Source organism: Megascapheus bottae, chromosome 2 (genome assembly GCF_031878675.1).
Source record: "Megascapheus bottae isolate mThoBot1 chromosome 2, mThoBot2.hap1, whole genome shotgun sequence".
Lineage (NCBI taxonomy): Eukaryota > Metazoa > Chordata > Mammalia > Rodentia > Geomyidae > Megascapheus > Megascapheus bottae.
Genome location: NC_143510.1, coordinates 53,832,500 through 53,852,040, shown reverse-complemented (window position 1 = coordinate 53,852,040; position 19,541 = coordinate 53,832,500). Strand labels below are relative to the sequence as shown.

The 19,541-nt window shown below is 43.0% G+C and overlaps 1 protein-coding gene across 2 annotated transcripts in view; it reads right to left on the bottom strand.

Moving 5' to 3' along the window:
- Mars1 (methionyl-tRNA synthetase 1) overlaps nt 1–19,541 on the bottom strand; it is a 23,483-nt gene continuing 3,942 nt past the window's right edge. Inside the window, exons 8-22 of one of the 2 annotated variants that reach the window (XM_090327627.1) lie at nt 18,177–18,293; nt 17,834–18,037; nt 16,949–17,150; nt 11,647–11,721; nt 7,279–7,449; nt 6,809–6,904; nt 6,532–6,649; nt 3,436–3,649; nt 1,531–1,662; nt 1,342–1,446; nt 1,070–1,256; nt 593–664; nt 428–451; nt 247–336; nt 1–150 (exon numbers count right to left, since the gene is read on the bottom strand). In XM_090327627.1, the coding sequence (XP_090183753.1) occupies nt 1–150; nt 247–336; nt 428–451; nt 593–664; nt 1,070–1,256; nt 1,342–1,446; nt 1,531–1,662; nt 3,436–3,649; nt 6,532–6,649; nt 6,809–6,904; nt 7,279–7,449; nt 11,647–11,721; nt 16,949–17,150; nt 17,834–18,037; nt 18,177–18,293 (1,957 nt within the window). The remainder of the gene's footprint in view (nt 151–246; nt 337–427; nt 452–592; nt 665–1,069; nt 1,257–1,341; nt 1,447–1,530; nt 1,663–3,435; nt 3,650–6,531; nt 6,650–6,808; nt 6,905–7,278; nt 7,450–11,646; nt 11,722–16,948; nt 17,151–17,833; nt 18,038–18,176; nt 18,294–19,541) is intronic. The other variant, XM_090327635.1, reaches the window with a different exon arrangement.

The window sequence follows — 19,541 nt, the reverse complement described above, 5'->3', positions numbered from 1 at the left end:
TCACTTTTTTTTCTTGCCTTTAGGTGGGGTTTCCAGGGGTTTCCCCTCAGCTAGCGCCAACTGTTTCTTTAGGTCTAAAAGCTTAGCCACCTCTGCAGCAACCTGGTTCTTGTCTGCCTTTTGTGCTTTCAGTTCTCGGACAATGTTGCCCTAAAAGAAGGGTAGGAAGGAATAACAGTGAGACCAGGATATGACCTGTTTAGGATTTAGCTTTTGCACTTTTCCCACAATGCTCAAGTTTCATACCTGTTTTGTCACTTCATCCATCAGTATCTGTATCTGCTGCACCCCAGCTGTAACACTATCTACAACCGTTGACTTAGGGGATGCTTTTGCCTAGAGAAGAACAACAGGATTATTGCTCTAGCTGTCATAAATAGCTCCTGAGCTCCAGGTTTATATAACATCTCAAAGGAGAAATGATTACCTTGAACTCCAAAGACTCTTCTAGCTAAGATAGAAAGGGAAAACTAGTAAGTGAAGAAGCATCAGGACCAAAAAGATGGAAAGAGATGAATGAGGACTACTTGGGGAAACTGGGATGGTGCTCCTGAGGCTGCTGCTGAGTGAGGTCATGGTCTAGCTTTCTCACCTGGCCCCCTCCAAAGCGCTGCCTCAAACTTTCAATCTGGTCATTTTCCAGTTTTTGGAACAGGGGACTGACCTGTGAAAACAAATTCCAGAATCATTCACTAATTAGTAGCAACTCTACAGATTATACAGAGGAGCCTCTCTAACCCTACTCTGAGACATTTAGAAATCCTAAATGTTTTGGAAAAGATAACAAGCGTAACACTGAGCAAATACTTGCTTGTTTCAGGAAAATTCAGGAAACAGTCATAATGAAAGCAAATATTCACAGAATTTAAACGTAGTGATGCTAAGATGATTTAGAAGTTTAAGATACACTTATCTGTGCAAAGAGGAAATGGCTACCCTGTACTCTCTTGTCAACTACCTGCTAGCATTATGGTTGATAGATCTCTAACCCCATCCTAAGTGCTGCATAGTAAAAAAAAAAAAAAAAAGAATATTAATAGAGATTATCCCATCTAACTCAGAGACTTACTGTGCCAATCTGGTGCCCTGCCGGCAAGGTACACAGGAACTTTGTGGGAAGCACACTGCAGACCTGAAGTGGGAGCTGCAGCTGGGCCTGGATGGTGGCGCTAACTGTAGGCATGTAAGGTTGGATCATAACAGATAGCAAGGCAGCTAAATTCACTGCCAAGCCTGTCACTGTGCCTGCGCGCTGCCTGGGGGGAGAAGAAAGATTAGTTAAGACCTCCAAGAAGACACATGTAATTCCTATAGCCAAAACTCTACTCCCCCTTAACACACCTGTCTGCCTCATTGCCTTTAATCCGTTTCCAGGGTTCATTCACTTGAATGTATTGGTTACCATGTCTAGACATGGTTAGGATACTGCGTAAAGCATCCCGGATGCTGGAAAGAGAGAAAGCAACAAGTATATGGGGGCTCTCAACAGGCCAGTAAGTAGTTGCTGTGAAACAGGTAGAGATTACTTACCGAACCTTTTCCAGAAGCTGGTGATAGTGCTGGAGCTCCAGGGTGATATGGGCCAGCAGGCGCTGATCATCAGGGGTAAGCACCATCTCAGGCACACAGCCCCCAAAAAACTTAGACACAAACATCCCAGCTCTTGATGGAGGGAGACAAGAGGGAAGTTACTACCCAGACTCCTTATAGAAATGTGACCCTATTTTTTTTGTTTTTTTTGCTAGTCCTGGGCTTGAGTTCAGGACCTGAGCACTGTTCTTGGACTTTCTCAAGGGTAGCGCTTTATCACTTGAGCCACAGCAATAGTTCTGGGTTTTTTCTATGTATGTGATACTGAGAAATCAAACCTGGGTCTTTGTGCATGCTAGGCAAGCACTCTACCACTAGGCCAAACTCCCAGACAGTGTAATCATGTTTCTACACCTCTTCATTCATTTAAGATTCCTGAACAGACATTTTTTTTCTATTAGCATATATTAGGGACGCAAGGGAGTCAGCAGGTTCATTGTGACATCCCCAAACATACATACAATGAACCACATCAAACTCCCTCCCTCTGTCTCTCTCCCTCATCTCCCATCCTCTGCTTCTTAAAACAATTTTAACAGGATTCACTTTTCTATTTTCATCAAAAATGTCTACCATATTTGCCTTTTTTTTTTTGCCAGCCTGGGGCTTGAACTCAGGGCCTGGACACTATCCTTGAGCTGCTTTTGCTCAAGGCTAACACTCTACCACTTGAGCCACAGTGCTACTTTGGTTTCTTCTATTTATACAGTTCTGAGTTATTGAACCCAGGGATTCATATGTTCTATTCTATTACTAGGCCACATTCCCAGCCCATATTTACCCTTCACCTTCTCCATTGGCTCTTTCCCCTCTCACTAGTTCTCATCCCCAAATTGACTGTTTTACAACAAATTCTATTTTCTCTCCAAAGAATGTAACTGCATACAAATCTAATAAAGGTAAACAATTATACATGCTGAAAAGGTAAATATTCAGAATAACAAAATAGAAATATCTATGTGTTAGCTAGCTAAGGACAGAGCTAACGGTCCAGGGAGACTTTAGAATACTAAGCCATAAAGGGCTTTTTTCCCTCACTTTGGTACTGAAGATCAAACCCAAGGCTTTACACTTGCTAGTAAAGTACAACTGAGCTAGGGCCAGGAGTTTGGCCTAGTAGTAAAAGTGCTTGCCTAGCATGCATGAAGACCCAGGTTCGATTCCGCGGTACCACATACATAGAAAAAAAAGCCAGCAGTGGTGCTGAGGCTCAAGTGGTAGAGCCCTAGCCTTGAGAAAGTCCAAGGACAGGGCTTAGGCCCTGAGCTCAAGCCCCGGACTGGCAAAGAAAAAAAAAAAAATTACAACTGAGCTATAGAACTGCTATGGTAGGATGTAGCCTACGCTAACAACTCTGAAGAATGCAATGGAAGCTTCCTATTTCTGTGGAAGAATAACCCTTATCACCAAACTTTTGTAATATGTGGGTAAATTTTTTGTGTGTGTGAAGACAGAATATATCTACAATTCTGCAAAGCACATTAATAAGGGATAGGGGCATGGCTCAGGCGGTAGAGCACCTGCCTAGCAAGTGCAAATCCCTGAGTTCAAACCCCAGAGCCATCTACCACCTCCCCTTCTCCCACCTCCAAAAAACAAAACAAAACAAAACAAAACTACTGTGACCATTTTGCTTCATCATATCTCTACAACTGACTATTCCCTCAAGCACGTATGTCCTGGGGGCATATCTAAACTGACAGAAATCAACGTTCTCCGCTGTTTTTCCACCCCTCATACCCTCACAGCCTCTGCCTACTGAGTATTTCTCTCCACATTCCTGTCTCTTGAGAACTGGCCCATTCCCAGCCAATTTGCTTACTCTGCCCCTCCACCAAGTCCTACCTGTTGATGAAGTTACCCAGGTTGTTAAGCAGCTCAGAGTTATTCTTGAGCAGCATGTCTGTCCAAGAGAAGGCACTGTCTTGGCCCTCAGGCCGAATGTATAGCAGATAAAAACGCCAGATGTCAGCAGGGATTCCTGTGCTCTGGGCCATGTCTCCAAATACTCCCACACCCCGGCTCTTAGAGAATTTCCCATCTTCATAGTTCAGGTATTCTGAACAGAAAAGACAAAGAATTATCTGTTCAAGTCATATCCTTCACTAACTCTTCCTACTATCTATGGTAGTTGTCCAGCAACATCCTGCCTTGAGTATTGGGAATTGAACCCTGCCCGTGTGCTCTTTCCTCAGCTTTCTTGCTCACAGCTAGTGCTCTAGCATGTGACCTATGCCTACAGTCCAGCATTTTGCTGGTGAAATGAACATGATATAGTCTCACAGGCTTCTCTGCTTGGGTTAGCTTCAACTGATGCTCTCCAGGTCTCAGCATCCGGAGGATCTAGGATATCAGACATGCGTTACTGATGACTGACCTTACTACAGTTTTAGTTTGGTCTTATGGTTTCTTCAGCTTCTAATTTACTACCTTCAGATAGAGTTCTCCATTTTTTCTTTTTTTTTTTTTTGCCAGTCCTGGGCTTGAGCTCAGGGCCTGAGCACTGTCCTTGGACTTTCTCAAGGCTAGAGCTCTACCACTTGAGCCTCAGCACCACTTCTGGCTTTTTTTTCTATGTATGTGGTATGGAGGAATCGAACCCGGGTCTTCATGCATGCTAGGCAAGCACTTTAACCACTAGGCCAAACTCCCGGCCCCTAGAGTTCTCCATTTTTTATTTCATCTTAACTCCTACCTTAACACCTGGCACCCACATGGGTGCCACTGGCTCAAGCCTATAATTCTAGCTACTCAGGAGGCTGAGATCTGAGGATCGCAGTTCAAAGCCAGCCCAGGCACTTAAGTCCATGAGACTATCATATCCAATTAACCACCAGAAAACTGGAAATGGCGCTGTAGCTCAAAGTGGTAGAGCACTAGCTTTGACCAAAAGAGCTCAGGGACAGCGCCCTGGCCCAGAATTCAAGCTATGACCACCACCCCCCAAAAAGGTGAAAATGGCCATACTTCCAAAATTGATATACAATTTCAGTGCAATCCCCATCAAAATCTCAAGGATATACTTTACTGAAATAGAAGGCATAATCCAATGGTTCATATGAAACAACAAAAGACCTAGAATAACCAAATCAATTCTAGGTAAAAAGAGCAATGGTATTACAATACCAGACTTAAAACTCTTCTATGCAGCCATAATAACAAAAACACCTTGATATTGGCACAAAAAATACACCAGAAGATCAATGGAACAGAATAGAAGATCCAGAAATAAAGCCTCATACCTATAGTTCAACTTATATTCGACAAAGGAGCCAGAGATATACAGTGGAATAAACAAAGCCTCTCCAATTATTGGTGCTGGGAAAACTGGGCAGCCACATGTAGAAAACTAAACATTGATCCCAGCCTGTTGCCATACATAAACATTAACTCAAAATGGATCAAAGACCTCAATATCAGACCTGAAACTCTGAAACTGCTACACAACAGAGTAGGAGAGACACTGTAACTCACAGGCACAGGCAAAAACTTCTTAAACAAGAGTCCCAGGGTCACAACAGATTGGAGAGAGACTTGACAAATGGGACTACCTAAAAATAAGGAGTTTCTGCACAAAGACATAGCTACTAAAGTAGAAAGACAGCCAACCACCTGGGAGAAGATATTTACCAATAATACATCAGACAAATGCTTAATATCCAATATCTACAGGGAACTCAAGAAACGAATCCCACCCCCTCCCAAACCCAACAAACCAATCACTAAATAGGCAAAGGAACTAAAAAGAGACTTATCAAAAGAAGTTAAAATAGCAAAGAAACATATGAGAAAATGCTCATCACCCATGATCATAAAGGAAATGCAAATAAAAACAACCCTAAGATACCACCTTACCACAATCAGAATAACCATTACTCTGAACTCAGACAATGACGAATGCTGGCAGGGTTGTTGAGAAAGAGGAACCCTAATGCACTGCTGGTGGGAACGTAAACTAGTATAGCTACTCTGGAAGGCAGTTTGGAGGTTCCTCAAAAAACTAAGAATAGACCTTCCCTATAACCTAGCCATAAAACCTAGCCATACAACTCCTAGGCAGCTACCCTGAGCACCATAACCCAGGATATGATAAGGACACCTGCTCAGCCACGTTCATCTCTGTTCTATTCACAATAGCCAAGTGATGGAAACCCAGATGCCCCACTACAGATGAATGGATACAAAAGATGTGGTACATATATACAATGGAAATCTACATAGCTTACACACAAGATAAAATAATGGCATTCGCTGGGAAGTAGATGAAACTAGACCAAATCATGTTGACCAAAATAAGTCAAGAACAAAGGAACAAAAGGCACATGGTCTCCTTTATATGTGGATATTAGATCCAAACAGTACAAGAGCGAAGACTCAATACTCGGGGTACTCAAGGTCATTGACATGATCTTGAAGATATAACTACATGGACATAAAAATCTATGATGGGATATATACTCTATATTATATAGATCGATATGTATCTGACCTACAAACTCTCAGCTTAATTTTAATTTTGTTCTCAAATTTATGTGCTAGTGATTGTATATAGAGATCCTATTCTTGAATACTTATTTGTTAAACTTAACATTTGAAATACGATGCAAAAAAAATCAATGTTAAAATCTATAAAACAAAACAAAACAGGAGCCAAGAGTTTGGCAAGCCTAAGAGTGCTTGCCTAGCAAGCACAAAGATCTGGATTCCACTCCTTAGTACCACATACATAGAAAAAAAAAACTGGAAATGATGCTGAAGCTTAAGTGGTAGAGCTCTAGCCTTGAGAAAGTCCAAGGACAGAGCTCAGGCCCTGAGCTCAAGCCCAGGACTGGCAAAAATAAATAAATAATAAAAAAAAACAAAAAAACCTAGCACCTCTCCAGGATCACCTGAATTTCTAACTCTAGAAACAGCTAAAGTGCACTCTTCTAAGGTACCTACCTGTAGCAATGAGGTGCTTGACCAAGGTGTAGTTGTCCTCAGCTCCTAGGGCTGAACAAGGAAAGACTAGTCCATGGAAGGGAACATTGTCTTTGGCCATGAACTGGTAAAGGTCCACCTAGAAGAATATATTTTAGAAAAAGTTCTCGAGACTTTCAATATATTTCAGAAAGAGTTCTTGAGATTTTCTTCAAAAGCCCAAGAAAATTAGATATGCAACGCTTATACCTCCTGCTACACACACCCACTACCCAAAGATAAGCTAAGAACTGCTCACTTGCTCTGGGTTCTTCCACCATTTCTCCCACTGCTCTGTGTAGTTGGCTGTGATGGACAGGTAACCAATAGTAGCATCAAACCAGACATAAAATACCTAGAGAATCAAAAAAAGAAACATAGTAGGAACAACCCAAAGTTTCAGAAAGAAACAAGAATACTTTAAAAGTCTAGCCTGTAGCTGACTACAGGCTCAAGCTTGTAATCCTAGCTACTTAAGAGGCTAAGATCTGAGGATCAAGGTTCAAAGGCAGACCAGGAGGCAAGTCAATGAGACTCCTATCTCTAATAAATTACCAAAAACAAAAGCCAGAGCTGAGGCTCAAGTGGCAGAACATTAGCCTTCAGCAAAAGAAGCTCAGAGACAGTGCCCAGACCCTGAGTTCAAATCACAAGACTAGTACCCACACACACAAAAGTAGGCTAGTCCGTGATCCCTGGGGCTAAATAATAAAGATTAAAAGATTTTACCTTGTCCTCAAAACCTTTTAAGGGTACAGGGGTTCCCCATTTAAGATCTCGAGTTATGCAGCGTGGCTTGAGGCCATCTCGAAGCCAAGAACGAATAATAAACCGAGCATTTGGTGTCCAGTCACTGCCCGGCAATGTCTTCTCTAACCAGTCCTCCAATCGCTTTTCCAGCTGACAAAAACAATGGGTGAAACATAATTAACATAAAGAGAAATAAATACTTTCTAGAGTACAGTTTGGTAATGTATAATTAATATGAGAAGATACATGACTTGACATAGCAGTTCCACTTCTATGGAACTTCTAAAAGAAATCACTTTTTACTCAACAGAAATATTCACAAAAAGAAGGTTAGGGGTAGCACCCAGGCACAGATTTTAAGCCCCAGAACTGGGGAGGAAAAAAGAAGATAAGAAGGAGAAAGAATAATAGGCTGGGAATGTGGCTTAGTAGTAGAGTGCTTGCCTAGCATGCATGAAGCCCTGGGTTCAGTTCCTCAGTACCACATAAACAGAAAAAGCCAGAAGTGATGCTGTGGCTCAAGTGGTACAGTGCTAGCCTTGAGCAAAAGAAGCTCAGGGACAGTGTGCAGGCCCTAAGTTCAAGTCTCAGGACTGGCAAAAAAAAAAAAAAAAGAAGAAGAAAAATAATAATGGCAAAAAGTGATGATAAACCATTGAAAAAGTAAGAATCAATGAATCTACACTGAAAGGGGAAAATACAATGCAGAGGGTAGTGGCAGTGCTAGAAAAATCACTGTAATAATGATTGGCTCAAGCGGTACAGAACAAAGTGAACGAAGAGAGCACTGCCATAGCCATGACTCCTGGAAATCAGAATGAGCTCATAGACTGGAAGAACTCAAAAAGGTAAAGTAGATTAGCTAAGTGAAAAGCTACTATTCCTGGAGGGGGGGTGATTGTTTTTCCTCAGTGGTTTATATGCTATGGGACTCTCAAAGTATTAAAAGTAGCCTTGTAATTGGGGATGGAAGGAGGAGGAACGAGAGATTGGTTTTGGTGAGAATGGTCAACTGATGCTATATTTAGAGAGAATGTTTTGTTTATGAAGAGCATGGTCCTAAAGTACATTACCATAAAATGCTTCTAAGTTGCAAGAAGGAAATTAATGATACAAAGGACAAACTGAATAACATCTTGACAGAACAAATAACATCACCAATGAGGAGGTAGATGATCACATCATGTTTTGGGGAAGGACACAGTTTTATGTAGATTCTGGCCAAGCATATAACCTAAATCCTAACAAAGCCAAACCTAGTACTATTCCACTATAAAAAGGGGGTTGGGACCTGTATTCTGAAAAAAACGTTAATATAATAAAAGACAGAGGCTAAGGAAACTAAGGAGTTAATGAAAACTAAAGGCAGAACTGAGGCTTTGGCTCAAAAGGAGGACGTGATTACCAAGCTTGAGGTCCTATGTTCAATGCCTAGTATCTCCAAGAAAACACATACTCACACTCTCACACACACACACACACAAACACACACACACACACACACAGAACACAGAACACAAATCTAAATGTAACATATTCTGTGTTACCTCCTATATTAAATGAATAAATAAAATAATGTGCCAGGTACCAAAGGCTCAAGCCTGAAATCCTAGCTAATCAGGAGGCTGATTTCTGAGAATGGTGGTTCAAAGCCAGTCCAGGCAGGAACATCTATGAGATTCTTATTTCCAATTAACTATCAGAGAACCAGAAGTAGAGCTGTGGCTCAAAGTATTAGAGTGCTAGCCTTAAGTAAAAAGGCTCAGGGAAAGTGTCCATGCCCTGAGTTCAAGTCCCAGGAACAAAAAGTCAACAAAAAAAATCGGATGCCAAAAAAAAAAAAAAAAAAAAAATCGGATGCCAAGGGTCTACTATGGGCTAAACTAGAAACCCTTCAAAAAAGAAGAAAAAGAAAGAATACTATTGGGATAATTAACAAAATTAGAGTATAGATGACAGATGACATCAAATTCAGACAAATGTATCAATGTAACATCTAAGGTTGGTAACTATATTGTGACTACACAAGAGAAAATGTGCTGTCTTAAGCTGGGTGTGGTGCTCACACCTGTAATCCTAGCTACTCAGGAGGCTGAGATCTGAGGATCAATGTCCAAAGACAGCCCTGACCCAAAAGGACCTGAGACTGTTATCTCCAATTAACCTCTAGAAAATGGAAAGTGGGGCTTGGCTTGAGGATAAGATGGTAGCCTTGAGCTGAAGAGCTCAGGGACATCACCCAGGCCAAGTTCAAGTCCCCATGATTGACCCAAAAAAAAAAAAAAGTGCTGTCTCATCATCCATTGGGAACTTTGCTAGAAAAGTACAATAATATCTTGAATTATGTCTTTTAAATTGTATCTTCCTGTATTAAAGGTACAGGACAGTACGCTATCATTCTTGAGCATAACAACTCTTACACCTCATTTATGATACATAGTAGTGACTATGCTTTATCAGAACTGTTTTTAATGTTTTCTTTCCAGATGATGATAGAGAAGCTAATAAAAAAAAATCATGCCAGCAGGTAATGCTTTTCTAAATAAAACTCCAATTGTCCAGAAAACAGGAGTAAGATTGACCAATGAGACTAGTTCAAATTAAAATTTTCTGCAAAATAAAAGCAATCACCAGAAACAAAAGACAAGCCACAGAATGAGAGAAGACCTTTGCCATTTATTCTACAGATAAAGGAATAATATCCAAAATATATGAAGATCTCCAAACAGAATAGAACAGACAGTTCCAAGAAGAAATAAAAGTAGCTAATAGATACATGGAAAAAATACCAAACATGCTTAGCCACAAAGGAAATGAAAATCGAAATTATACTGAGCTAGGTGCCCACGGCTCATGCCACTTAAGCTGTGGCTCAAGTGGTAGAATGCTAGCTTTGAGCAAAAAAGCTCAGGGACAGCACTCAGGCCCTGAGTTCAAGTCTCAGAACTGGCCTGAATGCACACACACATAAATTACACTAACATTCTATCCTATCAGGCAGAATGGCTATCATCAAGAAAACAAATGCTAGGGCCAGGAGTTTGGCCTAGTGGTTAAAGTGTTTGCCTAGCATGCATGAAGACCCGGGTTCAATTCCTTGGTACCACATACATAGAAAAAAGCCGGAAGTGGTGCTGAGGCTCAAGTGGTAGAGCTCTAGCCTTGAGAAAGTCCAAGGACAGTGCTCAGGCCCTGAGCTCAAGCCCAGGACTGGCAAAAAAAAAAAAATAAAATAAAATAAAATTGTGAAAAACCATAAAAAAAAAAAAAAGAAAACAAATGCTGGCAAGAATAGGGGGAAATCTTCTGCTGATAGGAATGTAAAAAAAAAATCAGTATAGAAAGTTAAAGATAGACCTATGCTATTGTCATACCACTATTGAACATGTATCTGAATTGGTACAAATCAATACAGAAGAATGTCCATGCTAGCCTCAAGGGATAGGATGGCAGACTTGAGCTGAAGAGCTCAGGGACAACAATGCCCAGGCCTAGAGTTCAAGTCCCACGGCCAACCAAAAAAAAAAAGGAATGTCAGGCCGGGAGTTTGGCCTAGTGGTTAAAGTGCTTGCCTAGCATGCATGAAGACCCGGGTTCAATTCCTCAGTACCACATACATAGAAAAAAGCCAGAAGTGGTGCTGAGGCTCAAGTGGTAGAGCTCTAGCCTTGAGAAAGTCCAAGGACAGTGCTCAGGCCCTGAGCTCAAGCCCAGGACTGGAAAAAAAAAATATAAAAGGAATGTCTATATTTCTTGCCCTCACCTCCAGGAGTAACCTAGCCTTCTGCCTTCCAGGTACTGGGTTTAAAGACATATGCTACTATGCTCAAACATGTAAGTTTTGTGAAAATTAAAAATACTTGAGAAGGCCAGGAGTTTGGCCTTGTGGTTAAAGTGCTTGCCTACCATGCAAGAAGACCTGGGTTTGATTCCTCAGTACCACATACATAGAAAAAACCAGAAAGTGGTGCTGTGGCTCAAACCCAAGGACAGTGCTCAGGCCCTGAGTTCCTGCCCCAGGACTGGGGGGATAAAAAAAAAGAACTTGAGTTGGGCACCAGTGGCTCACACTTGTAATCCTAGCTACTGAGGAGGCTATGATATGAGGATCCAGGTTCAAATCCAGCCTGGGTAGGAAAGTTGGTGAAATCATTATCTCTAACTACTAGAAAACTGGAAGTTGTACTGTGGCTCAAAGTGGTACAGCACTAGCCTTCAGAGACAAAGGTCAGGGATAGTAACATAACTGACCAAAAACAAAGCAAAATACTTGAAAGTGTATGTGGCAGAGGCAGAAGGGACTGAAGAGGGCTTCTGAGGACCAGGTTGAGGGAAAGATCAATTTACCTTAGGCAGGTCCAAGAACAGGTGCTTGGAGGCCCTCACCACAGGGCATGACCGGCAGACTTTACACTGAGGTTTCTGTGAAGGGAAATTCCAGAGAAGGAGTGACCCGGGGTAGAATGAGCAAGATCAAGACTGATGACAGTGGGGATTGGTGCAGCAAGCTGAGGGAAACCAAGAGTGAACACCTTAATGTGCACTCTAGTCAGTTTCATGCTTATGCCCAGCCTACTCCTCAATGAATTAGCCTTTGAACTTGGAGACTCAAGAACAATGTACTTTATTGCACAGTGTAACATTTGTTCCTCAGTTTTACTTCTCTGTCACTCTAGAGTAGGAAAACCCATTCTGTGATCACAGGCTAGGTACTCAGTACTGGGCTAAATTTAGCTATGTGAGGGGAGGGAGCAGCACAGAAGATACACCACCCATCTCCTCGAGTTCCAATCCAAGTAAGGGCAGATGGTTTGCAGAAGAAACAAATGCAGATTTTAATATATGTTAAATAACAATAATAGTAATTGGGGGGGAGAGGGTGGGTCATGGGCTTGAATTCGGTCTGGGCACTGTCCCTGAGCTCTTCAGCTCAAGGCTATAGCTCTACCTTTGAGCCAAGCCCCACTTCCTGTTTTCTAGAGATTAATTGGAGATGAGGAGTCTCAGGTCCTTTTGTGCTGGGTTGGCTTTGAACCTTGATCCTCAGATCAAGTAGCTAGGTTTACAGGCATGAGCCACTGCACCAGCTACAAATAACTCTAAGCAGGGTGACTAACAATAATTCTAAGGTGGTACCTTGGCTCACATCTATAATTCTAGCTACTCCAGAGGCTGAGCTCTGAGGTTTGAAGCCAGCCACTGCAGGAAAATCTGTGACTTTCTTATCTCCACTAGACTACAAAAATAAAAAATAAAAATAAGGCCAGAGTGTAGCTTAGTGGTAGAGTACTCACCTAACATGCACGAAGCCCTGGGTTCAATTTCCTGGTACCGAATATTCAGAAAAAGCTAGAAGTGGTACTGTGGCTCAAGTGGCAGAGTACTAGCTTTGAGTAAAAAGCATTCAAGGACCATGCCCAGACCCTGGGTTCAAGCCCCAGGACTGGCATAAATAAACAAACAAACAAACAAACAGCCAGAAGTGGAGCTATTGCTCAAGTGGTAGAGCACTAACCTTGAGTACAAAAGCCCAGGGAAGGGGCCGGGAGTTTGGCCAAGTGGTAAGACTGCTTACCTAGTATGCACAAACACTCGGGTTTGATTCCTTGGTACCACATCCATAGAAAAGCCAGAAGTGGTACTGAGGCTCAACTGGTAGAGCTCTAGCCTTGAGAAAGTCCAGGCCCTGAACTAAAGCCCAGGACTGGCAAAAAAAAATAAATTGAAAAAGGCCCAGGGAAGCTGGGCACGGTGGCTCACACCTGTAATCTTAGCCACTCAGAAGGCTGAGATCTGAGGATCAAGGTTCAAAGCCAGTCCAAGCACAAAAGCACCTGACCCACCAATTAACCTCTAGAAAATGGGAAGTGGGGCTTGGCTCAAGGGTATGGTGGTAGCTTTGAGCTGAAGAACTGAGGACAACACCCAGGCCCATGGGTAGGGTGTTAGCCTTGAGCTACAGCTCAAGGACAGCATCCAGGCTGAGTTCAAGCCCCATGGCCCATCCAAAAAAAAGCCCAAGGACAGTGCTCAGGCCCAGAGATCAACCCCAGGACCAGCAATAAATAAATAAGTAAATTATTTATTCCTTTCGTACAAATTAACTACTATACACTAAAAGGTGATGGCTAAAGGAATAAACAAGTAGAGCTAATCAAGTGAGAAAGCTTCCAAGAGAGTTTTGATATAGAGTTTGGACGTAAGAAATTGTAATTCTTTCCTACTTCTCTACTATCTCTAAATGCTTATATTCAACTGCTTGCTTAGATGAACATATGCCTCTCAAGATTAGCAAACAATACCATTGCCTTCAGCAAGAAAACCTAATCTCATCCTTGTCATAAACTGTACTACCATCTGCCAAAGCTGCTCAAGCCGAAATAAAAAATGTTTTCTTTGATGCCAGGTTCACATCTGTAACCCTAGCTAGTCAGGAAGCTGAGATCTGAGGATCACAGTTCAAAGCCAGTACAGGCACTAAAGAATGTGAGACTCATCTCCAATTAACCAGTAGAAAATGGGAAGTGGGGCTGTGGCTCAAGGTGTAGGGGGTAGCCTTGAGCTGAAAAGCTCAGGGACAGTGTCCAGGCCCAGAGTTCATGCCCCATGATGGACATAAAAAATAAAAACTTGGGAAATGGCGCTATGGCTTAAAGCGGCAGAGCACTAGCCTTGAGCACAAAAATTCAGGGACAGTGTCCAGGCCCTGGGTTCAAGTCTCCAGACTATTACCAAAAGAAAAGGGGAAAAAAAATGGGAGCTAGGCATGGTGGCTCACACCTTTAATCCTAAGTACTCAAGAAGCTGAGATCTGAGGATTGTTCAAAGCCAGCCCAGGCACTAAATAATGTGAGACTCATCTCCAATTAACCCCTGGACGTGGCACTGTGGCTCAAGGGATATGGCTGCAGCCTTGAGCTAAAGAGTTTAGGGACAGGGCCCAGGACCAGAATACAAGCCCCATGACCAACAAAAAATGAAAAAAAGAAAAAAAAAAAGGGGGGGGGTTTCTTTTGTTCCAGAGATAAAATCTAAGACCTTGGTCATGCTAAGCAAGTGCTCTATGCACTCTCAGCCCAAACTATTTATAAATCACTGTTTCCTGTGTGTGTGTGTGTGTGTGTGTGTGTGTGTGTGTGTGTGTGTGTGTGTGTGTCAGTACTGGGTCTTGAACTCAGGGCATGAACTGGAGCATTTTTGCTCAAGGCTAATACTCTCCCACTTGAGCCACAGTTCTACTTATTGTTTTTTGGTGGCGAATTATAGAAAAGAGTCTCAAGAACTTTCCTGCCTGGGCTGGTTGACTGTGATCCTCAGATCTCAGCTTCCTGGGTAGCTAGGGTTAAATCCTGCTGCCATTTTCTTAAATACTTCAGATTTCAGTCTATCTACCACTATATACAACTCAAATCCACTTTCCTCATTTCTACTGGCACTTACTGAGCCTAAGACAGCAACATCCCTTTTCTGAATTCTAGCCTCTAAACCTTTTTACCTACTTCTCTCTTCTGCCCTATGCTTTTCCCACAGAGCAGCTTGACACTCAACTAGCATTAAACTTAAACTTCTCAGCCAAGCGCAGTGGCTCATACCTATAATCCTAGCTACTCAGGAGGCTGAGATCTGAGGATCTCAGTTCAAAGGTTCAAAGTCAAAGCCAGCCCGGGTACTATAGTCTGTGAGATTCACCCCCAATTACCAGAAAACTGGAAGCTCAAGAGGTAGGGCAGTAGCCTGGAGCTAAAGAGCTCAGGGACAACACCCAGGCCCAGAGTTCAAGCCCCATGACTACCCCTGTCCCCCAAAACACTTAAAACTTCTTCAATATCTTAGTATCATCTGATCCCTACCTTTCTGACTATATTTCATTTTACCCTGCTTCTCATGCACTATGCTATACTATATTGGCTTTTCTTTCCTTGTTCTTTTGTAGTATTCAGATTTGAATTCAGGGCCTTGCATTTGCTTAGCTGGAATTTGACCACTAGCCATATCTTTGACCCTTTTTTTTTTTAAATACAGGGGAAGACTTTATTGAGATAGAGAAGTAAAGGACACAGCTTTCACTCAGGCTGGGAAACTGTGTGTCTGAGCTGGAAACAGGAGTTGGGTTTCTAGAAGGTTTAAACAAGGAGGTAAAGGTTAATGAAAAAGTCACTAGGTCAAGGGATAGGAAGGGCTTTTTGGGTGGGGCCATGATGGAATGTTCATAGCTAGGCTTAGATTGCCCTGTTGGGGTCAGGCAGTCCATACTTCGGTGGCTTGCTTGGTATCTGTATGCACCTGGGAAAACAGGATGGGGGTCAATCCTTCAAGTGGTAGAAATTTAAATGTGAAGGTCTATTAGGATCAGAAACTTTGTCTGCTGTGTCCATCTAAGTATCAAGAGAAAGGGACAGACCAAGGACAAGTGCACACATGATGGAAGAGAATAAGCTGGCATGCAGACCATACATCTTTTAATGTCCCAGTCATTTGGAGGGGCCCTGAGTCTCCCAATAAGAGAGTCATCAGCACTCAGTGAGAGGAGCTAGGAGCCAGCTTAGTAGCAGTAAAGTGCCTACTCTCAACCTTTGGGCTGATAGAGAACAGCCTCCAGCCCTGCTGGGTTTTTTTTTTTTTTTTTTCAGGTCATGGGGCTTGAGCCTGGGCATGTCCCTGTGCTCTTCAGCTCAAGGCACCACTTGAGCCACAGCACCACTTCTCCAGCCCTGATTTTTGCTGGTTATTTTCAAGATGGAGTCTCAGATTTTCCGCCCAGGCTGGCCACAAACCATAACCCCCTGGTTCTCAGACTGAGTAGCTAGTATTGTAGGCATGAACCACAGATGCCCAGTCAAACTACCCTTTTAAATTCTGCCTTCTCAGCCCTTTGCTGCCTTTAAAGCGGCTTTTACATTGCTTCATCCTTCTATTGCTTTTCTTGCCCCATCTCATCCTCTGGGTAAACTCTCACTTCAAATATTACCTCTTCTCTTCTAAGAGAACTTCACAACTTATTCACTTAACGTAAAGCTCATTCTGTACCTATCTGCCTGGCAGTTTATTCAGAATTATTTTCTTGTTTAGTTGGACTCCTCCCCAATTTAGGTAAGTGTCTGTTCCCTTTCTCATCTCCAGCCTCTGCAACTCTAAATGACTGTAGAATCCTTATGCAGGTAGCCTAAAGCAGGGGCACAGGCCAGGAGGGCAGAAACTCAACCCCCCCAACCCCTATCCCAGCACAGTGCTAAATAGAGTTAATGATCATTAAGTGTTCTTCAAATAAAAAAGTGAATACTAAGCTGCTAAAATGAGGCAGAAAGGACCACTAGAAGTCTTCTATGCTAAATACAAAAACTCTGAATGGTCGGGGCCGGGAGTTTGGCCTAGTGGCAGAGTGCTTGCCTAGCATGCACGAAGACCTGGGTTCAATTCCTTGGTATCACATACTTAGAAAAAGCCAGAAGTGGTGCTGAGGCTCAAGTGGTAGAGTTCTAGTCCTGAGAAAAATCCAAGGACAGTGCTCAGGCCCTGAGCTTAAGCCCAGGACTGGCAAAAAAAAAACAAAAAAAAAACAAAAAAAAACACTCTGAATGGTACACAAACAGGGATCCCTTAAAAATAAAAACAATTTCCTTTCAGGCTCTATGAGAGTTTCCTCCCTCACCTTGAGCTCAACGGCATTGATAAGTTTGCCACACTTATCACACTGGTCACCCCGGGCCTCTTCATAGCCACAGAAGGGACACACTCCTTCCACAAAGCGGTCAGCCAGGAAACGGGCACAGTGCTCACACCGAAGCTGCTCTACGGTATCTTGTAGCACAAAACCTCGGGCCTGCAACCGCTGGAAGATATCCTGGGTGATTCTGGCAGGTGAACAAGGAATAGGAAGAGAAAGTCAAAAAGTGTGCAACCCTCTCTTTTGCTTCTTCAACAAGTGACCCAACTCTTCAGTCAAAGACAATCTAATCCCATTAGTTATACTGGATGAGTCAGACAACTTCCACAGCTCCCCAACCTCCCTTCTAGTTTCTTCCCTTGGCACTCCAGAATTGGCGTCTGATAAGTCCAGACTAATCTCACTTTGTCCTCATGCCTGTCTGCTCCCTGACACAGCACTCAAAGCATCTGCAGCCTCTCTCCTAAGCAGCTTTTGTAAGGAACAAAGAAAAAAGCCAGCCTATGTGCTATAAATGCACACAAATAAGGAGGGACAATCTTAAGATTCTGAGGCAACCACAGAGGAAAGTAGGCACTAGATGGAAAGTTAAGTACTGCTTTTTTCCCTTTGGAGTTCCTTCAGGCCCCGGTCAGAATTTTTCTCCCTTTTTAAAATTGTTATTATAAAAATGATATACAAAGGCTTACAGTTCCTGATCAAGCTTCTGCACCCATCAGATTGCCTCAAAAAGGCCAGGGATACATTTTAGGGCAATGTTCAGACCCTCAGTTCAGTAGATATTCTTCTCTACCCTGATTCCTTCCATCCCCAAGATATTCTTCCTGCCTGTAGCCCTCAACCTCTATTTGTTTCCTAGAGGAAACTTACTTGGTCTGCTGTGGAGTGGTGGTGCGACCAAAAATATCAAACGAGATATTAAACCAGCGGTAGATGTCAGCATGGATGCTATGATACTTGTCACAGATTTCCTGTGGTGTTAGACCCTCCTCCATAGCCTTGGTCTCTGTTGCTGTGCCATACTCATCTGTCCCACACAAATACAGAGTATTCCACTGGCGGAGGCGAGAGTATCTGGAAAGGAATATGGTGGGCATGGAGGAGGGGGCTTTAACTCAGCTGCTGACCCCAGTCCTCAGCACCATCCTTGAGGCACAGCATTCCCCTGGAGCCCACTCCTCCCTCAGAAAGGCACTCCTTGAACTGGCTCCACCTGGCAAAGACATCGGCACTGAGCACACAACCAATGATATTTCCAAGATGGGGGACATTGTTGACATAAGGGAGGGCACTGGTGATCAGCACATTCCTTTCCCCAGACACAGGCAACCTAGTAAAGAAAGGAAGAGAGGCATTCACAAGAGACTGGCAAAGGACCTAAAGTTCATAGAACACCCAGACACAGACATGTTTTGCTGTTTCCTCATGTGCACTCTCAAATACCCTTCAACAGATTCCCATGTGGGCCATGCCGACAGCACCCAAGCCTTGTGTACTATTATGGATACTGCTCAGTCCAGCACTCGTTACTTTCCCTTTTGCTATGACAGTCCCTCATTCTCAGGCTCAAAGTTCCTAGGCAGGCAATGTCCAACCAGCATCACTCTCATTACTCCTAAAAAGTGCTGACCTTTTCCTTCTAGATGCTGTTTCTAGCACTTTCTAGCCGCTATCTGGATCCCTACAGCTTTTCACTCTATATACAAGTCCTACCAAGCCCTCTGTACCCTTTGACTCTTCTCGCCCTAACCCATGCCTATCATTTGCTCATGGCCTAACTTAAACTAGCAGGTACCAGCTTTTGCCTTCACAGCCACAGGATCACTCCCAATCATGCTATTTAGTCTGCTAACTAGAGTCACTCAGCTTAGTGTCCCTTTTCGTGCTTAGCTGCACAGATTCTACATCTCTCGCCTCCTTTGCAGAGATCTCAATGAAGCACCTGTCACCTTTCCAACCACTTTCATCCACTCTCATCCTACAATCACTGGCTCCTGAGTACCTCGTATTACTTCACCCTTTCTTCCTAGCTGCTGCTGTATGTCCCAGTTATGTCCCTACTTCATGAAACACTTTTTAGTGAATTTCAATGCAGACCTAGTTTTCATGCATTCACTGCCTTTCTCACCATAACTGAATATCATAATTGTCTCTGAAATCTGAGTTTAGAAATGCAGTCCTGCCGGACAGGTGGCTCACACCTATAATTCTAGCTACTCAGGAGGCTGAAATCTGAGGATCAAGGTTCAAAGCCAGCCTGTGGCGCAAAAGGACCCAAGACCCTTATCTCCAATTAACCTCTAGAAAATGGTAAGTGGGGCTTGGCTCAAGGGTAGGGCAGTACCCTTGAGCTGAAGAGCTCAAGGGACAATGCCAGGCCCAGGAAAAGGGCAGTAGCTTAGAGCTGAACAGCTCAGGGACAGCACCCCGGCCAAGTTTGAGTTCAAGACCTATGAACCACAAAAAGAAAAAGAAAGAAAGAAATGCAATCCTAAGCCAGGTGCTTGGTCATCCTAGTTATTCAGGAGGCTGAGATCCAAGGATCATTGTCTGAAGCCAGCCCAGACAGAAAAGTCTC